This window comes from Remersonia thermophila, chromosome 3 (assembly GCF_042764415.1).
Source record: "Remersonia thermophila strain ATCC 22073 chromosome 3, whole genome shotgun sequence".
In the NCBI taxonomy this organism is placed as follows: domain Eukaryota; kingdom Fungi; phylum Ascomycota; class Sordariomycetes; order Sordariales; family Chaetomiaceae; genus Remersonia; species Remersonia thermophila.
Window position 1 is genome coordinate 2248605 of NC_092219.1, and position 19819 is coordinate 2268423.

At 60.7% G+C, this 19819-nt stretch overlaps 5 protein-coding genes across 5 annotated transcripts; 3 read left to right on the top strand and 2 right to left on the bottom strand.

Moving 5' to 3' along the window:
- Positions 1-1276: 1276 nt before the first annotated feature.
- On the bottom strand, positions 1277-2435 carry VTJ83DRAFT_3451 (uncharacterized protein; the record flags this gene model as incomplete). The annotated part of the gene is made up of 3 exons (XM_071009831.1): positions 1277-1398; positions 1462-2250; positions 2348-2435. 3 exons carry the CDS (start codon positions 2433-2435, stop codon positions 1277-1279), a joined length of 999 nt encoding a protein of 332 aa, XP_070867329.1.
- A 1905-nt stretch (positions 2436-4340) lies between these two features.
- Positions 4341-6271, top strand: VTJ83DRAFT_3452 (uncharacterized protein; the record flags this gene model as incomplete). The annotated part of the gene is made up of 3 exons (XM_071009832.1): positions 4341-4527; positions 4600-5637; positions 5745-6271. The coding sequence occupies 3 exons, from the start codon at positions 4341-4343 to the stop codon at positions 6269-6271; spliced, it is 1752 nt and encodes a 583-aa protein (XP_070867330.1).
- Positions 6272-9354: 3083 nt separating this feature from the next.
- VTJ83DRAFT_3453 (uncharacterized protein) lies at positions 9355-11817 on the top strand (the record flags this gene model as incomplete). The annotated part of the gene is made up of 1 exon (XM_071009833.1): positions 9355-11817. The coding sequence occupies one exon, from the start codon at positions 9355-9357 to the stop codon at positions 11815-11817; it is 2463 nt and encodes an 820-aa protein (XP_070867331.1).
- A 272-nt stretch (positions 11818-12089) lies between these two features.
- On the bottom strand, positions 12090-14534 carry VTJ83DRAFT_3454 (uncharacterized protein; the record flags this gene model as incomplete). The annotated part of the gene is made up of 3 exons (XM_071009834.1): positions 12090-13924; positions 13997-14336; positions 14385-14534. 3 exons carry the CDS (start codon positions 14532-14534, stop codon positions 12090-12092), a joined length of 2325 nt encoding a protein of 774 aa, XP_070867332.1.
- A 2003-nt stretch (positions 14535-16537) lies between these two features.
- VTJ83DRAFT_3455 (uncharacterized protein) lies at positions 16538-18860 on the top strand (the record flags this gene model as incomplete). The annotated part of the gene is made up of 5 exons (XM_071009835.1): positions 16538-16561; positions 16662-17015; positions 17084-18040; positions 18116-18414; positions 18479-18860. The coding sequence occupies 5 exons, from the start codon at positions 16538-16540 to the stop codon at positions 18858-18860; spliced, it is 2016 nt and encodes a 671-aa protein (XP_070867333.1).
- Positions 18861-19819: the final 959 nt, after the last annotated feature.

Consider the following 19819-nt stretch of genomic DNA (forward strand, 5'->3'; position numbering starts at 1 on the left):
CAAAAAGGCCGCGTCCAAAGCACGTCACGAATCGAAGGGAAGGAAAATGAAGAAAGAGAAAGAGAGACGTCTAGCAACCCTCGGCCATCAGGATGAGTCTTGCAACACGACGACGACGAGGCGGATCCCAAGTCGAAGTGGGTGCAGTGGACGAGAGTTGAAGTTAACTCTGGTCTGGTGGTAGCAGAAACAAAAATAAAGGAAGGATCAAAAAAAGGGCAGAGCGAGAAAAAGAGAGAGGGAGAGAGAGAGAGAGAGAGAGAGACAAAGGGAAAAGCCCCACGACATGGCCCATGGGCCATGTCAATCGAAACATTCCCATCCATCCCCGTTTCCCCCGGGCCATGTCGATGTCCAAGCTCTCTTCCCTTTCTCCTGCTCTACCTGACGTTACCACACTACGTACACTAACCATACCCACTCATGAACAAACACCCTTGACTTCCCCAGGCCAAGCGGCCTGCAATGTCGCGCGCGTCCCGGAACATCTGGGCACCGATGCGGTCAAGGCTAGACCAAGAGCGAGGAGGCAAGACTCTGAAACGCTTGGAGTTCGAGAGGCAACGGGGGCCGGGCTTGGCTGGCGAATCGTCTCCACGACAGAACAGGGGAGGTGGGGGGGCAGATGTGAGCGTTTACCACGCCCGAAGCTTGCTGCGACCCTGAAGATCCTAAGTGAGAGAAAAGCGGTTACGAGAATCTAGATCTCGATCCTCGACCTGGCATCCTGGCTGTCGCGGGTCACGGTACCTATGTACCTAGTTACCTACACAGTAGGCGCCGCGGCGATGCTCCACTATACATCATCAACCTGTCTTGAGCCGCACAATCTCACTGGTGACGGAGTCGACCCGTGGAAGACGCCAAGCCTTGAGAGATCCAGATGCCAAGCTCTGGGCATCTGCCGCGCGAGCACAAAGCGCAGCCGGGGGAACCGAACTGATCGCCCCCTGAAACATCTTCAGAGCCGAAGAACAAAAACAAGATTGTCAACGGTCAGAAGCGAGAGCAAAACCTCGTATTGTACGCAGTACGCACGTAGTGCCAAATAACTAATACCGGGTGTCCTCTCGTCTTCTCTCTATCCCGATCCTCTCTCTATCCCGATCCGCCCTCTTTGCTTTGTTTTTTTTTTCTCTATCCATTCATCATGTCAAGACTCTTCCCGAGTCCAAATCATAACGTAACCACATGTGCAAGGGTATCATAGACGTTGACCGTACGGATCGTGGCCAGCCATGGGAAAACGCCATCGGCGACGGTGGCCAGAGGTACTCTACGCCTTCTGCTTCTTCCGCTTCGGCGCCTCCTCCTGGTCCTCCTCCTCCTCCTCATCGTCATCCTCATCGTCGAGCTCCTCGTCAATCTCGCTCAGGATGTCCTGCTCCTGGGCTTGGACTGTTGGGTACCGTGTTAGCCATGTCCATAGCCGGCACCGACGGGGGTGAAGAGAGAACATACCGAAATACTTGATGGCGCCGGGCCAGAGGTCGTCGGCGATGGCCATGGCGACGGCATCGCCGGCAGGGAAGATGTCCAGGTCATCGTCATCGTCCTCGTCATCGCTGTCCTCGGCGTCCTCCATGTCCTCGTCCTCGTCGTCCTTCTTGGGCACCGCCTCGCCGGCCTTGCGCTTGCGGCGCTCCTCGGCCTCCTCGGCCAGAGCCTCGCGGCTCTCCTCGGCGGTGATGTACTCGCCGATGTAGCCGAACCAGGCAAAGAAGCTGACGCCGCCCATGCCCGTCTGGTCGATCTTCTCCTTCAGGGCCTTCTGCTTGTCGGTCAGGGGCTCCTTCTCCTGCTTCTTGTCCTTGCCCGCCGGGCGCGGCTTGCCCTTCTGCTCGTCGTAGACGGCCTTGGCCAGGCTCAGCAGGCCGTCCGTCAGATCCTTGCCGGGCTTCCAGCGGATCTCGACGGGCTCGCTGACGTAGCCGCGGAAGCCGTCCTTGCCGGCGCGCCACCAGAACTTCTTCTCGAGCACCTTGTCCTCGAAGTGGTCGTTGTCGTCAAACTCGAAGCGGATGGCGATGCTGCGCGGGTCACCCTTGACCGGGTCCTCGTCGAGCTCGAAGCGCGTGACGGACAGCGACTTGAGCGACGACAGCAGCAGGGCCGAGTCGGACGGCTGGATGTACTCGTCGATGTCCATGGGCGCGGCCTCGAAGACGAGGGGCCAAAAGGCCTTGATCTGCGACACCAGTTCGGCGCGCTTGGCGTAGAGGGCCTTGGACATCTCATACTGCTTGCGGACTATGCGAAGGAAAGGTGGACAGGTCAGCATTGGTTCTTGTCTCTCCCCCTCCGGGCTGGCTGTCCGTAAGAAGGGGGACCGGCCCATGGCACTCACTGATCTCGACCTCGACGTCCTCGAAATCATTCTCGAGGTCCATCAGCTCCTCGTAGGAGATGTTCGACTCCTCGATCGTGTCGGCCATGTTTGCTGGTGGCTGGCGGCAGGTAACGCTAGAATGGAGAGAAGAGGGGCTGGACAGGGAAAGAAAAAAAAGTGTCGGGGAGAACCAGAGAACCCAAAGTCGAGCCGGTGTGATATATATCACGGCAAGTATCCAATGGCCTCCCGCTAGGGTATGATGAAAGAAAATTTCTGTTTCAATCGTCTTGGTTGCCCCGCGACTAACACGGTCCGTTGCACCTTTGGCCCCGCTCGGCGCAGGACATGGACAATGCGATGCAAAAAAATAAAGTGGGGACATGGGCGGTGATGGTGGGGTGGAAGAAATGGATGCGGAGCTCCCGCAGGTAGGCGGTGAATATGGGGTTCCCAACGGGATCTTTTCTGGGATGGAAAGGGTGACTGACAGATGGGCTGGACCCTCCAGCGGCCAAACAGAGGACAGGGAAGGCAGCCATCTCAGGCCCGGAGATGGATTGAGAGTTCCATTGGACTCGGTCGCTCAGAGCTGTTTCCCATTCTCTTAGACCCGACGTTTCCATGACCTGTACCCAGGTACCTTCCAGCACTTAATATGGCATCTGCACCGTAGGTGGGTGGTAGGTAGGTACCGTACCTTCCAGGTTGGTGGTGGGCCCAACGATCCAACCTGCACAGCCCAGGTACCGATGTACTACTACTGTGTAGGTACCTGCTATAGGTAAGGTACCTAGGTACCCGTAGGTATCCGTCATTTCTCACATTTATCACTGGACGGAAACTTTTGCACCCGGATGCCAGCTTGTGACAGCAAAGCGGCCTCTGCCACCCTAACGCACCTGAACCTGCTTACACAGTAGGTAGTTACTGAATGAAGCGTCAAGACAGTCCAAAAAAAAAAAAAAAAAACCCCTGCGAGACCCCCCCGCAAGACGGGCATGACGGGCATGACGGGCATGACGGCCGCGCTTTTCGTCAAATATGATATAAAACGTCTCTCATCCCATCTCCAACGAGATCCCTTTGGTTCTTTTTCTTTCTTTTTTGGGGGGGGGAAACATTCCCTCTTCTTTCTTCGTATGCGTCTCCATTCCCGGCCCCGCCGACCAACCACCTGGGGCAACCAGGCGGCAGTCAACGGCGGTCAACATTGCCAACTGCCAACGGTCCAATGGCACACGGGCAGTCGGCCCTCCGGCAGTCCCGCTTTGGCTTGATGGGCGTTATCGCTCCCATCCGTCATCGCCGGGCATTGCGCCGAGTTCAGCTTATCTGCTCTCCGCCATGGCACAGTGGCAGATGCAATTGCCCAATGCGGGCTCTGCGGTGGACGATCCGGTTTTTCTGAAGGAGCCAGGAGCCGACCCAAGTCGGTCAGCCCCGCCGGCGTCGTTGGCTGCGCGTTCGCCGGGAGAGATTGGAACAAGAGCGGCTGTCAGCGGCTTCCAAGGGTTCCGACTGGGTTCGGCGGTCCGCACCTCGACTTTCTCTTAGCTAACAAGCCTGATATTTGCGTGTTCTCGTGACTGACCACCTTGTTCCATCATCGATGCGCTGGCGGCTCGTGTCTGTGGATCGGGTGCAGCATTGAATGCCGTGTCTCGACACGAGAGTTGAGTGAAAGCCGGGCCTGGAACGTCGTGGTGAGAGCCGGCCCATTCCTGGTCATCGCCCTGCCGTGAAAGTCGAGCCGCGATATCATCCCCAAACCCACACAACCCTCGGCGCACAAAGGCTTCCCATGACTCGAGAGGCTTCTCGATATCTCTGGAGCACAGAAGCATCACCATCTTTGATCAAGCATACCGTATCACCGCTTTTCTTGACGAGGACTTGGTCTCACCATCCATCTCGGAAAGAATAACAAAAAAGACACGGGTTTCGCAGCTCTCGTATCGCCAGCATCACGGGCGGTCCTCCCAACTCGTCCGCCACCACCTCAGACAAGATGGGAGGGATAACATTTCCGGGCATGGCGCCCGAGTCTCACTACCCCGAGTCGCGGGTGCTCATCATCATGACCGGAGGAACCATCTGCATGCAGCCGTCCGAGGACGGCCTGGTGCCCATGACGGGCTTCCTCGAGAAGGCCATGGCGCCCCGGCCTTCCTTCAACGACCAATCGGCGCCATCAGGTTTGCACAGGCTTTCCCAACGACGTCGCCGGCCGTGGCTCCCATTGAGCTGACTTGTGCTGACAACCGCAGTCAAGCTCCACGCCTACAAGGACGGCGTCAAGCTGGCCCTCGACAGCCTGCGGACCCCTCCGAGCGCCTACTCGCGCCACGTCCGCTACGGCATCCTCGAGTTCAGCCCGCTTCTCGACTCGAGCTCCATCTCGTCGACGGGCTGGACCGAGATCGCCATGACCATCCAGGAAAACTACCACTACTTTGACGGCTTCGTCGTGCTCCACGGCACCGACTCGCTCGCCTACACGGCCTCGGCCCTCTCCTTCATGATGTCGGACCTCGGGAAGCCCGTCATCCTGACGGGCTCCCAGGCGTCCATCTTTGCCCTGCAGTCCGACGCCGTCGACAACCTCCTCGGCTCGCTCATCATCGCCGGCACCTTTGTCATCCCCGAGGTGTGCCTCTTCTTCCACCACACCCTCTTCCGCGGCAACCGCACCACCAAGGTGTCGGCGTCGTCCTTTGAGGCCTTTGACAGCCCCAACTGCGCGCCGCTCGCCACGGTGACGTCCCTGGGGGTCGACGTCAACTGGGGGCTCGTGCGCCGCCCGACCAAGATCGCCTCGTTCCGCGTGACCCCGTACCTCGACACGGCCCACGTGGCGTGCCTGCGCATCTTCCCGGGCATCAAGCCCGAGATGGTCGACTCGGTGCTCCGGGTGCCCAACCTGCGCGGCCTGATCCTCGAGACCTTTGGGATGGGCAACGCGCCCGGCGGCGTCGACGGGAGCTTGACGCGGGTGATCCGCGAGGCCGTCCAGCGCGGCGTGGTGATCGTCAACGTCAGCCAGTGCACCAGCGGGTTCGTCTCGCCGCTGTACGCGCCGGGCACGGCGCTGGGGCGCGCCGGGGTCGTCTTCGGCCACGACCTGACCACCGAGGCCGCCCTCACCAAGCTGTCCTACCTGCTCGCCTTGCCGGGGCTGACGTACTCGGAGGTGACCTCGCGCATGGCCCGCTCGCTGCGCGGAGAGATGACCGAGATGACGCTCCCCTCCTTTTCCCACCCTGCGGGGTCCATCGACTCGGCCGTGGAGAGGCTGACCACAGCCGGTACGCGCGCAACCCTCTTCTCCTCCCATCCCTTTCCTTTCTGCTCGGGCTCTCGCCGTCCAATAACGCTAACCTTCTCTCTCCCCCTCCTCGCCGCCACCACCCAGAAACGGCCTTCACCGCCCTCGGCTACGCGATCCGGAACGGCGAGCTCTCCACCGTCCGCTCCATGCTCGAAGGCGACGAGTTCAACCACCGCCTCCTGAAGCGCGCCGACTACGCCGGCAACACGGCCCTGCACCTCGCCGCCGTGGGCCCGGACCCGCGCATCCTGCGCGAGCTCCTCGAGCGCGGCGCCAGCGTCCACGCGCGCAACCTCGCCGACCACACCCCGCTGTACCTTGCCGAGAAGGCCGGGCGCGCAGAGTGCGTGGCGCTGCTGAAGGAGGCAGGCGCGCATCTGTGGCTGGACTACGACCTCAAGAGAGAAGGGAGCCGGGTGCCCAGCCCGGGAGGGTCGGGGACGAACTCGCCGCCCGGGGAGAAGGAGGGACAGAGCGGAAGCGGAAGTGTAAGGGGGAGGGGGGGGAACGAGGCTGTGGTGGTGGAGGCTGGGGAGGGAGACGATCGTCGTGGTGGTGTCGCTACAACGACGGCAACCGGAGAGGAGGAGGAGGAGGAGGGGGTGGAGTAAGAAAGAGCCTCTCGAGAACTTTTGCTATCGGCCAAGCAGGGCAAAGCTGTTGGCGGATTGCGTTTTCACGAGAACATTGCGCATACCTGGATGCGTGTTCCACAAAATAAAAAGACACAAGAAATGAATATTGGGGATCTTGGCGTTGCGCAGTTCGGCAGGCAAATAGAAAGTTTCATGTTCCTACGAAGACCACACCGCGTATGTACATGGCTGCATCCTGGCCGTGCGGCTCTGCTCATCCTGCGGGTGAGGAGTGCGCCATGACGCGCGTTGCATGAGGCTGACAGTTGCCCTGCGCGGGAAAATGAGCTCAAGGTAGTTTAGCTTGAACGTCACCAGGATGCAGGACCGCCTGATATGGACTTTGTAAGTGACAGGAAAAAAAAGTGGCGTCGAGTGCATGCATGACTGCTACACAACCCGACAGACGCACTGCTAGGGTTCCTGGTGGGCTACCTTATCCAGCATGTAGGCATCAATTTGACTGCAACAAGCTCGAGGCCGTTGCCTGTGCATGTCATGCACCCTGAAAACGGGCGCCGTGATTTCCAAGGACACACCGAAAAAAAAAAAAAAAAAGCCTCTCCGGGCTTGTGTGATTCAGACGGAGAGGCTGCAGACAAGGCTGATTCGGAGCACACGGTGGTGGGCGGGTTCGGTAATACCCAGACCATCAAAAGAACATAATGATAACGCCAAGAGCAATGGCTCGTGATCCGGGCACAGGAGGAGGAGGAGGAGGAGGAGGAGGAGGAGGAGAGTGGGAGGAAGGAGGCTGTGTGCTGCTGTTGTGCTTGTTTGAACCTTGGATGACGGCGGAATCGCGGAACAACGTGACTGTCTTGTGTGCACGGAGGGCCACGACCGGCCTGACGTACAGAAGCTGGGGCGGGGGGAGATCGTCGACCAAGGTATACCAAGGTACGGTATACTACCGTAGGACACCTACCCGCATCGCTCGGCGAGCCAGCTGGTTGAATGAAGGGTCGCACCGGGGACGCCTGCTTGCTTGCTACCTATCTGGGGCCAAGCGGGTCGTGTGCTGTGCGAGGGTCGGAGTTTTCTGTGCTTCCCGTCTGCCTTGCTTCGTAACGCTCAAAGCCTCCCGGGGAACGTTGTGCAGCTCCAAGGTTACGCGCAGCGTAGGCGTGCTATAGGCCGAGGACGGTCAGAGATGCATGAAATCGAGGCAGGCTGGTTGGGGAGGCCACCACTCCCGGGTCGCTACGCGGATCCGAGGTATCCTGTATCTGAATCCTGAAGGTGCTTGTCATGGTTCACGGCTGGGGTTCAGTATGCAGGTTGGTGGTGGTGGTAGTTGGTGATACTCGGAGCTGGGGGGGGGGGGTCGCTTCTGTGACGGCCATCAGACGAGGGGAAAGCGATGCTGTTACTGGAGCGTCAGTAGAGGTATACTCATTTGTCGTTATCGGACAATATCACCAAGAAACACAGGGTTCCCTTCAAGATTCCCGTTTTCCTTCTTAGCGTCTCCTATCCTATCACAGCACGCCGAAGGGACTTTGGATCCATCCTTTCCCTTCCCCCCCTCCTGCATCAGAAAACCAACCACCACAATCCAAAATTGGGTTTCCATGATGTGATTGGCCGCAGCAGCCAACAGTTGATGCTGCCGCATGACATCCATTCGGTGTTGTCCCCCCCAACCTCCTCGCCGCCGACTGTTAATTCCCTTCTGCCAAATATGTATACAGGTATGCTACCTACGTAGGTATCCAGGCTGCACAACAACCTACACAGGAATACACAGGACTGGAAGACGTCGAGGGGATGGATGCTCAATGGCTGGCTGTCTTCCATCTTCCACCTATTGACTGTATTTACTGTGTAGGTGATTTTCCCCACAGCAGAGCCTGACCCGGTGATTCGGTAACGTTAACTTCCACAACGACAAAACGTCCTTTTGTGCTTCTCTGGAACACCCCCCCAACCACCAACCGCCGGTCAACTCCATCCCGAGAATACCGACGGGACCCCGGACGTTGCCTATGCACATCCACCCGTTGTGAAACCCATCGGTTCTAGGCTAGGCCCAGGCAAAAGAATGAGCCTACCTGGTGCGTCCTCAATGCACGGCGTTAGCGTCGGAAACCGAGCCAGGGGCAAAAAAATAGAGAGAGCCACAACCCTCGGTGGCGATTTGTCACGCCCCCGGGCGGCCGTCTGTCTGACATCCGCACCTGATGAACGGCCGCAATGCCGGGCCTCTCCAGCTCGCTTCCAGCAGCGACATGGCCTCCACATTTGAGGCCGCCGTGCTTGGCCAGGCAACACGCGCGGTCATTGCCTCAAGTACCAGAGTCATCGGGCCCCCCCTCCAAAAGCTCTGCTCAGCCGCGTAGGTCGGCCGTGCGGGGACCTCCTGCCTCCCCACCTCGGCGACGTCTACAGGGCCCCGCGCTGGATAGATACGCGGCAGAACATCCACCATGCGCCTGAGGGATGGCCGGGGCCGCCTGGTTGTCGTTTGTGTCATCATGTCGTTGTTTGCTTCCGCCTAGCCGGCCAGATCGGAGGGCCAGAGCACGATGCGAGGCGGGAGGGGGGAGCAGCTGACCGCCCAGCTCCCACCACCAGAGGGAGTACGGTCTCCTCCTCACCGGCCAGAATGCCCAGGCAGGCCGTCTCTCCAAGTAGATACGAAAGGATATGTGCAGTCGGGAATTTTGTGGAGGGCTTACAGCAGCCGGTTCTGTGGATGTCCAAGGGTCCTGTGTGCTGCATCGTCCCGCTCAGGCCTGTCGACCGAGAGTTACGCTGCCTTTCGTGTGCGACGAGCTGTTATCGACGGCATGCCGAATAGCTGCCTTTGTGTTGTCTGCACTGTTCTCTCTCTCTCCCTCTAAAAAGAGCTGGGCTCGGTTTTCCATGTTTCGCCACGGCCAGGCGTTGCAATGTTTGCCCGTTCGGATCGCCGAGAAGACGGAGCCTCATCGCCTCGGACACAAGAGCCGCAAAACCTGGAGCCCATATAAAGGCCCAAGCTCTCCTCTCCCCTCCTTGGGCTCATCTCGACAAATCTTCCTTCTCCGGCAGGCAAGGCCCTATCAATCCAAGTCATGATGGACCTTCCCAGCCTTCTCCGTGGCGCGCTACCTGCCAACGCGACCAGCTCGAGCCATGGGGCCAACGGCTCAGCCCACCACGTCCTCCGTGACGAGCTCCTGGACAACCTGACGCCGCTGCTCGGCTTCGGCCTGCAGTTCAACCCTCTGATGAGGCTGTTCATGGTCTTGAATCATATGTTCGGGAGCCGCCTCGGCATCGAGCCGACCTACGTCCTGACCGTAGCCGGCCTGTTATGGGCTGCCAACAAGCTCTGGAACCAGCTGAGCGCCGCCCTGCATGCCCTGGCCCGGAGGCATTTCATGGTGAGCATCAGCATCAACGAAGCGGACGACATCTACCGCCACCTCATGAAGTGGCTCGCGGCCCAGCCCCAGGTCGTCAGGTCGCGCTCGCTCGTCGCCGAAACGGACTCCCGGGGAGCCTGGGAGGAAGAGTCGGACGAGGTCGAGCTGCGCTTGACCCAAATCGCCGCTGACGCGTCCAACGTCTTCCTCAACTTCTCCCACCAGGAGGCCAAGAAGCCGCCGCGCTTCACCCCCGCCGCGGGCGCTCACAGCTTCTGGTTCCGCGGCGGCTACTTCACGCTGGTCCGCGAGCAGCGGTCCATGATGGACCCCAACGCCACCCTGCACGGCGGGCTTTTGATCCAAGACCGGCAGGACCTGGTCATCTCGTGCTTCGGCCGCTCCCCGGAGCCCATCAAGGAGCTCCTCCGGCATGCCAAGGAGCAGTTCTACCAGGACCACCAGGCAAAGACCATCATCCGCCGCCCCGCCGGCCATAACATCCGCCGGTACGGCCCCGGCCGCCACAACTGGCACCAGGTCGCCGACCGCCCCGTGCGGCCCTTGCGCACCGTCGTGCTGGACGACGAGCAAAAGATCCGCGTCCTTACCGACATGAACGAGTACCTGCACCCGGCCACGCCCCGATGGTACGCCAACCGCGGGATCCCCCTGAGGAGAGGCTACCTCTTTCACGGCCCGCCGGGCACCGGCAAGACGTCGCTCTCGTTTGCCCTGGCCGGCGTTTTCGGGCTCGACATCTACGTCATTTCCCTGCTCGATCCGACGCTGACCGAGGAGGACCTGCTCGGGCTCTTCAACTCCCTCCCGCGTCGCTGCATCGTGCTCCTCGAAGATATCGACTCGGCAGGCCTGAGGCGCCCGGACGACCCGGAGCCGGCGCCTTCGGATGACGAGAAAGAGGCCGCCAAGGACAAGGAGAAACAAGGCACCAACCACAGCGATACCACCAAGAACAACAAGCGATCCGGTAGAAGGTCTCGCTCCCGCAAGAAGAGCAGCAACGGCGGCGGCGGCGGCGGCAGCAGCAGCGGCAGCGGCAGCAGCAACAGCAATAACGGCGACAACAGCGACAACCAAGGCATCTCCCTCTCCGGCCTGCTCAACGCCATCGACGGCGTCGCCTCCCACGAGGGCCGCGTCCTCATCATGACCACCAACAAGCCCGAGTCGCTCGACGAGGCGCTCATCCGCCCAGGGCGCGTCGACCTGCAGGTCGCCTTCACCCACGCCACCCAGCAGCAGGCCAAGGAGCTGTTTGTTCGCATGTACGAGCCCGAGGACGGCTACCACGCCGCCTCCACCAAGAGCGAGCCGTCGTCGTCGCCTCCCCTGTCCCGGGTCATGTCCGAGCTGTCCCTGAGCGCGAGCAGCCTCCCATCGCCGCGGAAGCTGGTCGAGAGGGTCATGGCCAGGACGAAGAAGAAGAACAAGGCGGAACCGATGCCGGCGGCGCTGCCGTCGCCGCCTCCTTCGCCGCTCTCGGTCGCTTCGTCGGGGTCCTCTCCTTGTTCTTCTTCATTTTCTTCTTCTTCTTCCGCCACCACCACCGCGGTCACCAACCGGGAACGCGATGGCGACCTGACCGATGTCTCGGGCCCGACGGAGGCGGAGACGTCGGACGGCGACGAGCCGCCGTTCCGGGGTGCGATGGCGGCGGAGGCCGAGCCGGAGGACGCTCTTCGGCGGGGCAAGCGGCCGGGAAGGAGGCCGGCGGAGCGGGAGGAAGAGGGCGAGGGCGACGCGGCTGTCGCGAAACCGACAGCCGCCGCAAAACCCCAGCGCAAGCCCGCCCCTCTGACCTTCCCCTCGTCCGCCGCCGCCTCTCTCACCTCCGAAGCGGCCAACGCCTGCCTCGAGCCCCGGCAAGGAGAGGAGGAGGAGGAGGACGACGACAACGGCCACGACCACGGCCACGACCACGACCACGAACCCCCCCTCGTCTGCCCAGCGGAGCTGTCCCAGATCGCCTCGTCCTTCGCCGCCCTCATCCCCACGGGCGTCTTCTCCCCGGCCGAGCTTCAAGGGTTCCTGCTCAAGCGCAAAAAGACACCCCGGCGGGCGGCGCGGGAGGCGAAGGCGTGGGTGGAGGGCATGCTGGCCAAGAAGGCCGGGGGGAGCAAGGTTCTGGGACCCGAGGTTCAGTGATTTATTTCTCCTTCTCCTCTTTCCCACCCCGTTCCTCTTGCTTGGAAGGAAGCTTGGGGCGTGACGAGAGCGGAAACGTTGGGCGAGAGGAGGCCAGAGGCGGTCAAGGGCGATAGGTCGAGCAGCTAGGGATCGGAGAGGGGATGGATGGAGCCCGTGTGCGCCAGAAAGCCGTATTGTAATGATGAGCAATGTCACGAGACCTGAATGCCATGGACGGTTGTAGTCAAACGAGTTGTTTGAGCCTCTTTTTCTCTCCAAGCTGCCCTCCATTACTGCTTGAAACCCCCAGGGGCGCTCTCGTCGTCGTCCATCTCATCGAAGTCCTCTTCCTCCTCATCCCCCTCGTTGTCCTGGCCGGCTTCGTCAGCGTAACTGCCTTCATCCTCATAGTCTTCCTCGTCGTGTCCAAACTCGTTCGTGCCGTTTCGAGCAAACAGAGTTCGTTTTCCTGGCGGAACGCCATCGTAATCCTCCTCAACATCCTCCATCTGGTCCTCTTCGTCTTCGTCTTCTACTTCTTCCTCCTCCTCCTCCTCTTCTTCCTCCAAACCATCTTCCAGTCCCTCTTCCCCCCCTTCCTCCTCCTCCTCCTCCTCTTCTAGTCCTTCCTCTTCCTCTTCTTCCTCCTCCTCCTCTTCTTCTTCCTCTTCACTCCCTTCTTCATCCATATCTTCGAGGATCTCCTGAAGCGACCTGCTCTCCGGAGGCTCCTCTTCATCCGCTTCTGCCATGGAACCCTGAAATCCACCGGCTGTGCCGGAAGCCTCGGCTGGCGCGCCCTCCGAGCCTCCCGGCGGCGCAGCCCCTGCCGCGCCTTGCTTATCCTGCGCGTTCTGCGCCAGCATCTGCATCAGCTTGACAGCCTCCCGGCTCTCCGCCGCCTCCTTCAGCGGGATCCGCACGCGGAAATGGGTGCGCCTGCGACGGCCACCCAGGCCCTCCAAATCGCGATCGCGCTTGGAGGACTTGACGCCGGGCCGGGCCTTGGGCTTGGGCCCTCTCAGCTGCTCCGTCTCGGCCGGGGTCAGATGCAGGTCCGGCAGGTTGATGCCGATGCTGGACCCGGGCCCGCCGCCGCCGTCGCCGCCCTCGTGGGGCAAGGTCTTGATGGCATCCAGCGCCGGCTGAAAGTCCTCGTCGGTGAGCGTCCGGCTGAACCGGATGGCCACCATCTTGCACTTCATGATGGCCTTGGCGACGGACCACAGGACGCGATGGTAGAAACCGCTAATCTCCACGTCGCACTCCGGGCGCACCTCGGCCTCGGCAAACAAGCGCGCCAGCAGCGGGTCCGTGATGTCGCAGACCTGCCAGACCTTGCCGTCGGTGCTGAACGCCTCGCCGTCAAAGATGTGCGTGCGAAGCTGCGCTTCGTCCCCACCCAGGTCGCGCGAGGGCTTGCCAAAGTTGGCCACTCCGGCGTCCTTGCGGCGCATCGACTGCCACGACCGGCCCGTGGTCCCCAGGCGCGTCTTGTGCAGCTTGAAGATGAGCGTCTGGTAGATGCGGTACTTTGGATCCGAGCGCGGATCGACGCCGTACTTGACGAGCGCGTCGCGCCAGGGCCCGCCCTTGAACTGGTAGCCGGCGAACTGCAGGCAGTAGCGGACGAGCCCGCCGTTCTTGGGAAGCTCGGCGAACTTTGCGCCGAGGCGGTTCCACATGCTGCGGCGCGTCCAGATGGGGCGTTCTTCCATGGCCAGGCGCATCTCGGTGATGATGGCGGCGACTTGCGGGTCGGACATGTCGGGTGGGCGGCGAGGAGCCGAGGGCACGGGGTACTCATCGTGGGCGATGAAGTAGCCGGCGGCCGAGAGGCGTGAGGTGATGTTGACGACGCGCTCCCATTCTTGGTCCTCCGACATGGAGCCGGCGATGCCGGGGCTGATCTCCTTGGTGTGAGGGTTTTGGGCGTAGTTGTAAGGGAAAGGGAGGCTGATGGGGGTGAAGTAAGGAGGCGGGATGAGGTCGATGTTCTTGCCCGTCTCGATGCCGGGCTCGAGGGTGAACTCCTTGAGCTTTTGCACGTCGCCGGGGAGAACCTTTTGGACAAATTTCTGCATGAACTTGGACTCGCTCAGGGAGTATTGGAAATCGGTGAGGCCTGGCCGATGTTAAAAAGGAGCTTTTTAAAAGGGGGCAATTCTTTGTGCCCTCCATCTCAAAAGGCGCCTACCTCGGTAGCGATGGGTGCTGTTGACAATGCCAATGGGCTCGACCGTGTACTTGCCGACGTTGTCCTGGAGCTTGCGCCTGATGACCCTCGGCGTGTCCAGCCGGTCCCGGGAGCGTACCTCGGGGCAGGCAACCAAACCCGGAGGTTCCGGGGCCTCCACCTCCCCTTCCCAGGGGCCGTCGGTGCCGCGTTTGCGTTTTCTGCCGGTCCGCTTTGGAACCGTCACCTTGAGGACGACGTTGTGAGTCAAGGCATTGTGCGAGGTGAGGGGCCTCGCCGTTGGGTTGTCGTAACGAAGATACAGAGGGACCGAGATCTGGGGGCTAGCCGAATCGAGGATCTAGAACGGGTCAGCTGGCTTCCCGCCGAGGCGCTCAGAAGCACTCACCCCTTGCAGAGCGCTGTTCTGACCAAACGTCTTGATGCCCTTGTCGAGGTTTTTGATGATCATGGGATGCTCGACGGCTCCAAGCTTGCGGGCCGGAATGGTGTACCTCGGAGCGGCATCGGCTCCGTCTGGCGCATTGGGCGAGGTCATCTTGGAGTCTCTGGGAGAAACCGAAGGGGTTTGGCGAATGGACGGATACAAGAGAAAGCCAAGGATCCGAATAGATCCCAGGTGATTCGATCTGATGGTGAGAAAATTCAAGGCGGCATTGGGACGGCTGTTCAGAAGAGAGACTGCATGGCCATTGTTTTTGCTTCCCGGGTTCCCTTGCTTAGGTGAACAATGTCATGAATCCCTGGCTAAATCGATGGATGGATGGAATGCAGTGCCTGTGCTGTCCAGTGTTGTTGTTGTTGTTGACCTGCTCTCAAAGAAGTGCAAGTGAGATGAACTTGGAGGCGCTGTACAGTGTGCAGCACACACTGTGCAACTGTGCCGCGGACTGTGGGGCCTTCCGGGTAGCCCGCTTCCTGATCGGGCAGGCCTTCAAATGCACAGACCAGACATACCTCAGCCACGGTGCAGTACAGTACGGTACGGCACATTACGGTAATGCGCCCGATTTGACGCTAGTTACCCAAGGTACGGACGGGTGTAGTGTACCAGGCTCAGGGGAACGAACCATGGAACCAAATGCCCATTCTCTTCAAACTGCCTCGGCCACAGCTTGCTCCTCACCTCATCAGTTAGGTTCCAGGTGGCTTTCCCAATCCCAACCTCCCCGTTTGCCTGAAGGACCCGGTTGACCACTCTTGTTTTGTTCCATCTTTGTTTTGCGGAGCCCCAGTCAGGCTGAAGCAGACGGATAACAACAACTCTAGGTACCTACCTAACCCCCATTTTCCTTCTGCCAGCCTACCACCTGGAAACCTGGAACCCAGATCCCGTGCATCCAATCTCCTGGGCGCCCTCGCACACCATCCCATTGGCCCCGGGTGTCCCCCGCTCTTCCGGTTGGCGCCTCTCCCTCCACGTACCGCTGGTGCATATGTACTGTACGCACTACGCAGTACGAACCCCAGCGCCGTAGCCCACAAACACACCCGCTCCGCTGGAACCACCTTGGCCGGGAAGGGCGCGCGCTTGGACATCCTGCTAGCTCCTCAGATTAGAGTTGCAGGCTGCAGAACTCCATCCATCCCTGGGTCTTCTTGTTTGGCCAAGTCGCATCGACGGCAGCCCGCGCCCCGCAAACACACTGGAACCAACCTTACACACCGACCTCCTGAACCCGACCCTCCCGTCCGCATCAGCCATCGCGCCAGCCTGAACCCGCCTCCCGTCCGTTGCTCGACCTGAGGTACCCGTCCCCAAGGTACCTACCTACACAGTGCCTCATTCCCTTCCCCCCCTCCCCTCTCTCTCTCCCCCTCCCCCCTCCTCCGGCGGCCGCGTCCCTTTGCCGTCCATCTCGACACAGACCCCGGCCGTGCGCACCGTTCCGCTCGCTGCATCTTCGCACGGTTTTCGCGCGGCACGCTCCGTCACGGCGGTAGCCACACGGCCAAACCTCCCCTTCCAGAACCATCACGACCCTCCTCCCGTACCCCAGGTGCCACTTGGATCACAGGACCTCCCGGTCGAGCCGCTCAATTGCCATCCGTTCGCTATCGACGTCCGCCAGCCCCGACAACGATCGACCGCGACCGACCCCGACCGACGAGCTCTCCTCCCACCAGCGACCCGGCCAAACACAGGCATCGCATTGGCCCGTCGGCTCTCGTCGCTGTGCCGCCCGAATCACTTCCCTGGCGCGCCTGTGCCTCGAGGAACGCTGTGGCAATCGCCCGCTGCTTTGGCTCTCGTCTTGTCGCCGTCACGCGAGAGGCGACGTGGATCTTGAGCGGCTGAACCCGTCACGCAGCCCAAAGCAAGCGACCGCTCGTCAGCCCTGCCCCCCCCCCCCCCCCCCCCACCCCTCGTCTGTCCCTTGTCCTGGCATCGCATGAGGGCCAGCTTGACATCATCCCTTCGCCCTCGCCTCGTCCGTCACTGAGCATCCCGCCTCCGTACAAGAGCGTGCTTCGGTTTTCAGGACGTTCGAGCCGGGCGCCTCTAGTCGCCCCCCAGAATCAAAGCTGTTGCCATCAAAGATGAAGCGTTTCGGCGCCAGAGTCGTACGTTTGGGTTCCCTGATCATCCACCTCCTGCCCGACCGCGTCTCTCCGGCTCCCGCTTGCTGACCGTGCTTTTTTTTTTATTTGTTTCTCGACGCAGCTCTCGCGGGGCAAGGACTCGAGCAAGTCCAAAAAGAACAAGGAGTCCAAGGATGCCAACGCGTCCCCGGGACCGTCTTCCAGGGATGCCAGCTCCTCGCCCGCCATCACTCCGTCCTCCTCCACCTCCACCCTCAACGACCCGCGCAACAAGCCGCTCCCTCCCAACAACCCCCATGCCGACCAGGCCCAGCTGGCTGCCCAGGGCCACATGGGAGCCCCCGGCGGGAACCCCGGCGTGCCGGATAGATACGCCGCCGGCCCCGGGCAGGTCCAGTCGCCGAACGGCAGCGCCGGCGCCCCGGTCCGGCACGGCACCTTGCCGCCCACCGTCATCATCAGCCCGAGCGCTCCGGTAAGCCGAAGCCGGCGTTTCCCATGACGAGCCGCTCCCGCAGCACGCTGACCCTAGGACCGCCGCAGCACGTGCCGCCTCCCGGCGCCGCCGAGACCATGCCCCACGACCTCGCCCCGCCAAAGGCCGGCCAGAAGTCGTTGATGTTCGACCGCCTGCAACAAACGCCCAAGGACGTCCTCGACGGACCCAAGACGCCGAGGCGCCAGCACTCGTCCCGCTTCGACATCTCGGCGAACCGCGAGCTCGAGAAGCTCCCCGGCTTCCACGAGGTGCCCCCCAACCGCCGCGAGGACCTCTTCATGAAGAAGATCGAGCAGTGCAACGTCATTTTCGATTTCAACGACGCCAGCGCCGACATGCGGTCCAAGGAGATCAAGCGCCTGGCCCTGCACGAGCTGCTGGACTACGTGGCCAACAATCGCCAGGTCATCACGGAGCCCATGTACCCCGTCGTCGTCAACATGTTCGCCAAGAACCTGTTCCGCCCCATCCCCCCTCCCGTGAACCCGCAGGGCGAGGCCTTTGACCCGGAAGAGGACGAGCCCGTCCTCGAGGTCGCCTGGCCCCACATCCAGGTCGTCTACGAGTTCTTCCTCCGCTTCATCGAGAGCCAGGACTTCAACACGAACATCGCCAAGGCCTACATCGACCACAGCTTCGTGCTTCAGCTCCTCGAGCTGTTCGACTCCGAAGACCCCCGCGAGCGGGACTTCCTCAAGACCACCCTCCACCGCATCTACGGCAAGTTCCTCAACCTGAGGTCCTTCATCCGCCGCTCCATCAACAACGTCTTCTTCCAGTTCACCTACGAGACGGAGCGCTTCAACGGCATCGCCGAGCTCCTCGAGATCTTGGGTTCCATCATCAACGGCTTCGCCCTCCCGCTCAAGGAAGAGCACAAGCTCTTCCTGACCCGCGTCCTGATTCCGCTGCACAAGGTCAAGAGCCTGAGCATGTACCATCCTCAGCTCGCCTACTGCATCGTGCAATTCCTCGAAAAGGATGCGTCCCTGACGGAAGAGGTACGTCCATTGCCGCCGCTTGCGAAGCCTTTCCTCCTGCGAATCCACCACCAGCCTTGCTGACGCCAGCTTCAGGTCGTTCTCGGGCTCCTTCGGTATTGGCCCAAGGTCAATAGCACCAAGGAGGTCATGTTCCTCAACGAGGTCGAAGACATCTTTGAGGTGATGGATCCTGCCGAGTTTGCCAAGGTTCAGGAGCCGCTCTTCCACCAGCTGGCCAAGTCGGTCGCCAGCCCGCACTTCCAGGTGGCCGAGCGCGCCCTCTACTTTTGGAACAACGAGTACTTCTGCAACCTCGTCAGCGACAACGTCGAGGTCATCCTGCCCATCATGTTCGCCCCGCTGTACGAGAACTCGAATGGACACTGGAACCGGTAAGCACCACATCCACCCCCCGCCGCTTCAAAAAACGCAAGGATGCTGACGCGTGCCCTCCAGGACCATCCACGGCATGGTCTACAACGCCATGAAGCTCTTTATGGAAATTAACCCCCAGCTGTTTGACGACTGCTCGCACGAGTACACGGAGCAGCAAAACACGGCCGCGCAGCGCGAGCGCGAGCGCCAGAGGCGATGGGCCGCCATCGAGGAGCAGGCCCGGAAGAGGAAAGCCGCCATGGCCAACGGCGGCTCCCAGCCCGCTCCGTCGGGCCCGCCCCAACGCACCAAGATCAACTCCCTGCCCCGCGTCGACGAGATCGACGCCGCCGAGGATAACTCTAAGAGGCTTGACTCGCTCAAGCTGCAGGATGCGGATCGCAGCGGGCGCGGAGGGGAGCGGGTGAGGGGGAACTCGGTGGGATCGGTCAGGAGTCGGTGAGGGGTGATCCGGCTACCTAGTTTCCCTCTGAGTTGTTAGGAAGGAAAGAAAGGAGATGAGGGAAGAGAAGGGGAGGGGAGATGGGGAGGGGGAGGGGGAGCTGGCAAGGACGCGGTGGAAGGGAAAGAAAAAAAAGAGAGATAAGAGGGCGACAGAGAGGACCAGCAGCCTATGGGATGTTTGGTCTAACGTGTGTTCCCCTTGTGGAGGAATGCCTGTCTGCCTTTGCTTTCTTTTCTCTCCTTTTTTTTCCCTTCTCGCTCAGCTGCTTTGCTTGCTTCACTTCGCTTTTGTTCGGCGTTGGGTCTCTTTTTTTTTTTGTTTCCTCCCCCCCCTTGAACCTACCGACCTACCTACCTACCTACCTACTTCAACACCTGAATCGCCCGCACTCTGTCAGGGTAATCTGCTCTGTTTTCTTAGCATTTTTCCCCCTTTGTCCCTTTGTTTTCGATGCTCTTTGTTGATGAATAGATTAGTCGCTGGGTCAAACATGGCTTTTGTCCGATGGCAAACTGCTTTGAGGAACTCGGAGAGTTGGCTCTATGGAAAGATGGTCACGGTCCTGGATGACGGATGAACCGCGGGCGGGCTGCCCGATGGGCGCAGCAGGGGTTGGGTTGGGTTGATGGATCAAGTAACGTGATGTGCATTTGCCTACCTACAGTTACTTTCCTTGGAGAGGAGGGAGTGTGTGTGGGGGGAGCGGAATGAAGGGGGAGAGGGGGGGAAAACGGGGAGAGGGAAAAGGGGAGGCTAGGGTGTGGAATAGTAGAGGTGACGGCCGGACTTGTTTTGTTTTTCTTTCTGTTCTTCTTCTTCTTCTCCGCCCCTCTTCTGGCTCTCTAACGAACCTCGACCCCTTTTATTTTGTTTTCACCTGGTCGACCGTGCCGAACGTGGAGCGGATTGGAGCAGTCTTGGGCCGGATCGACGTAACTTAGCTACATGCGGTGTTG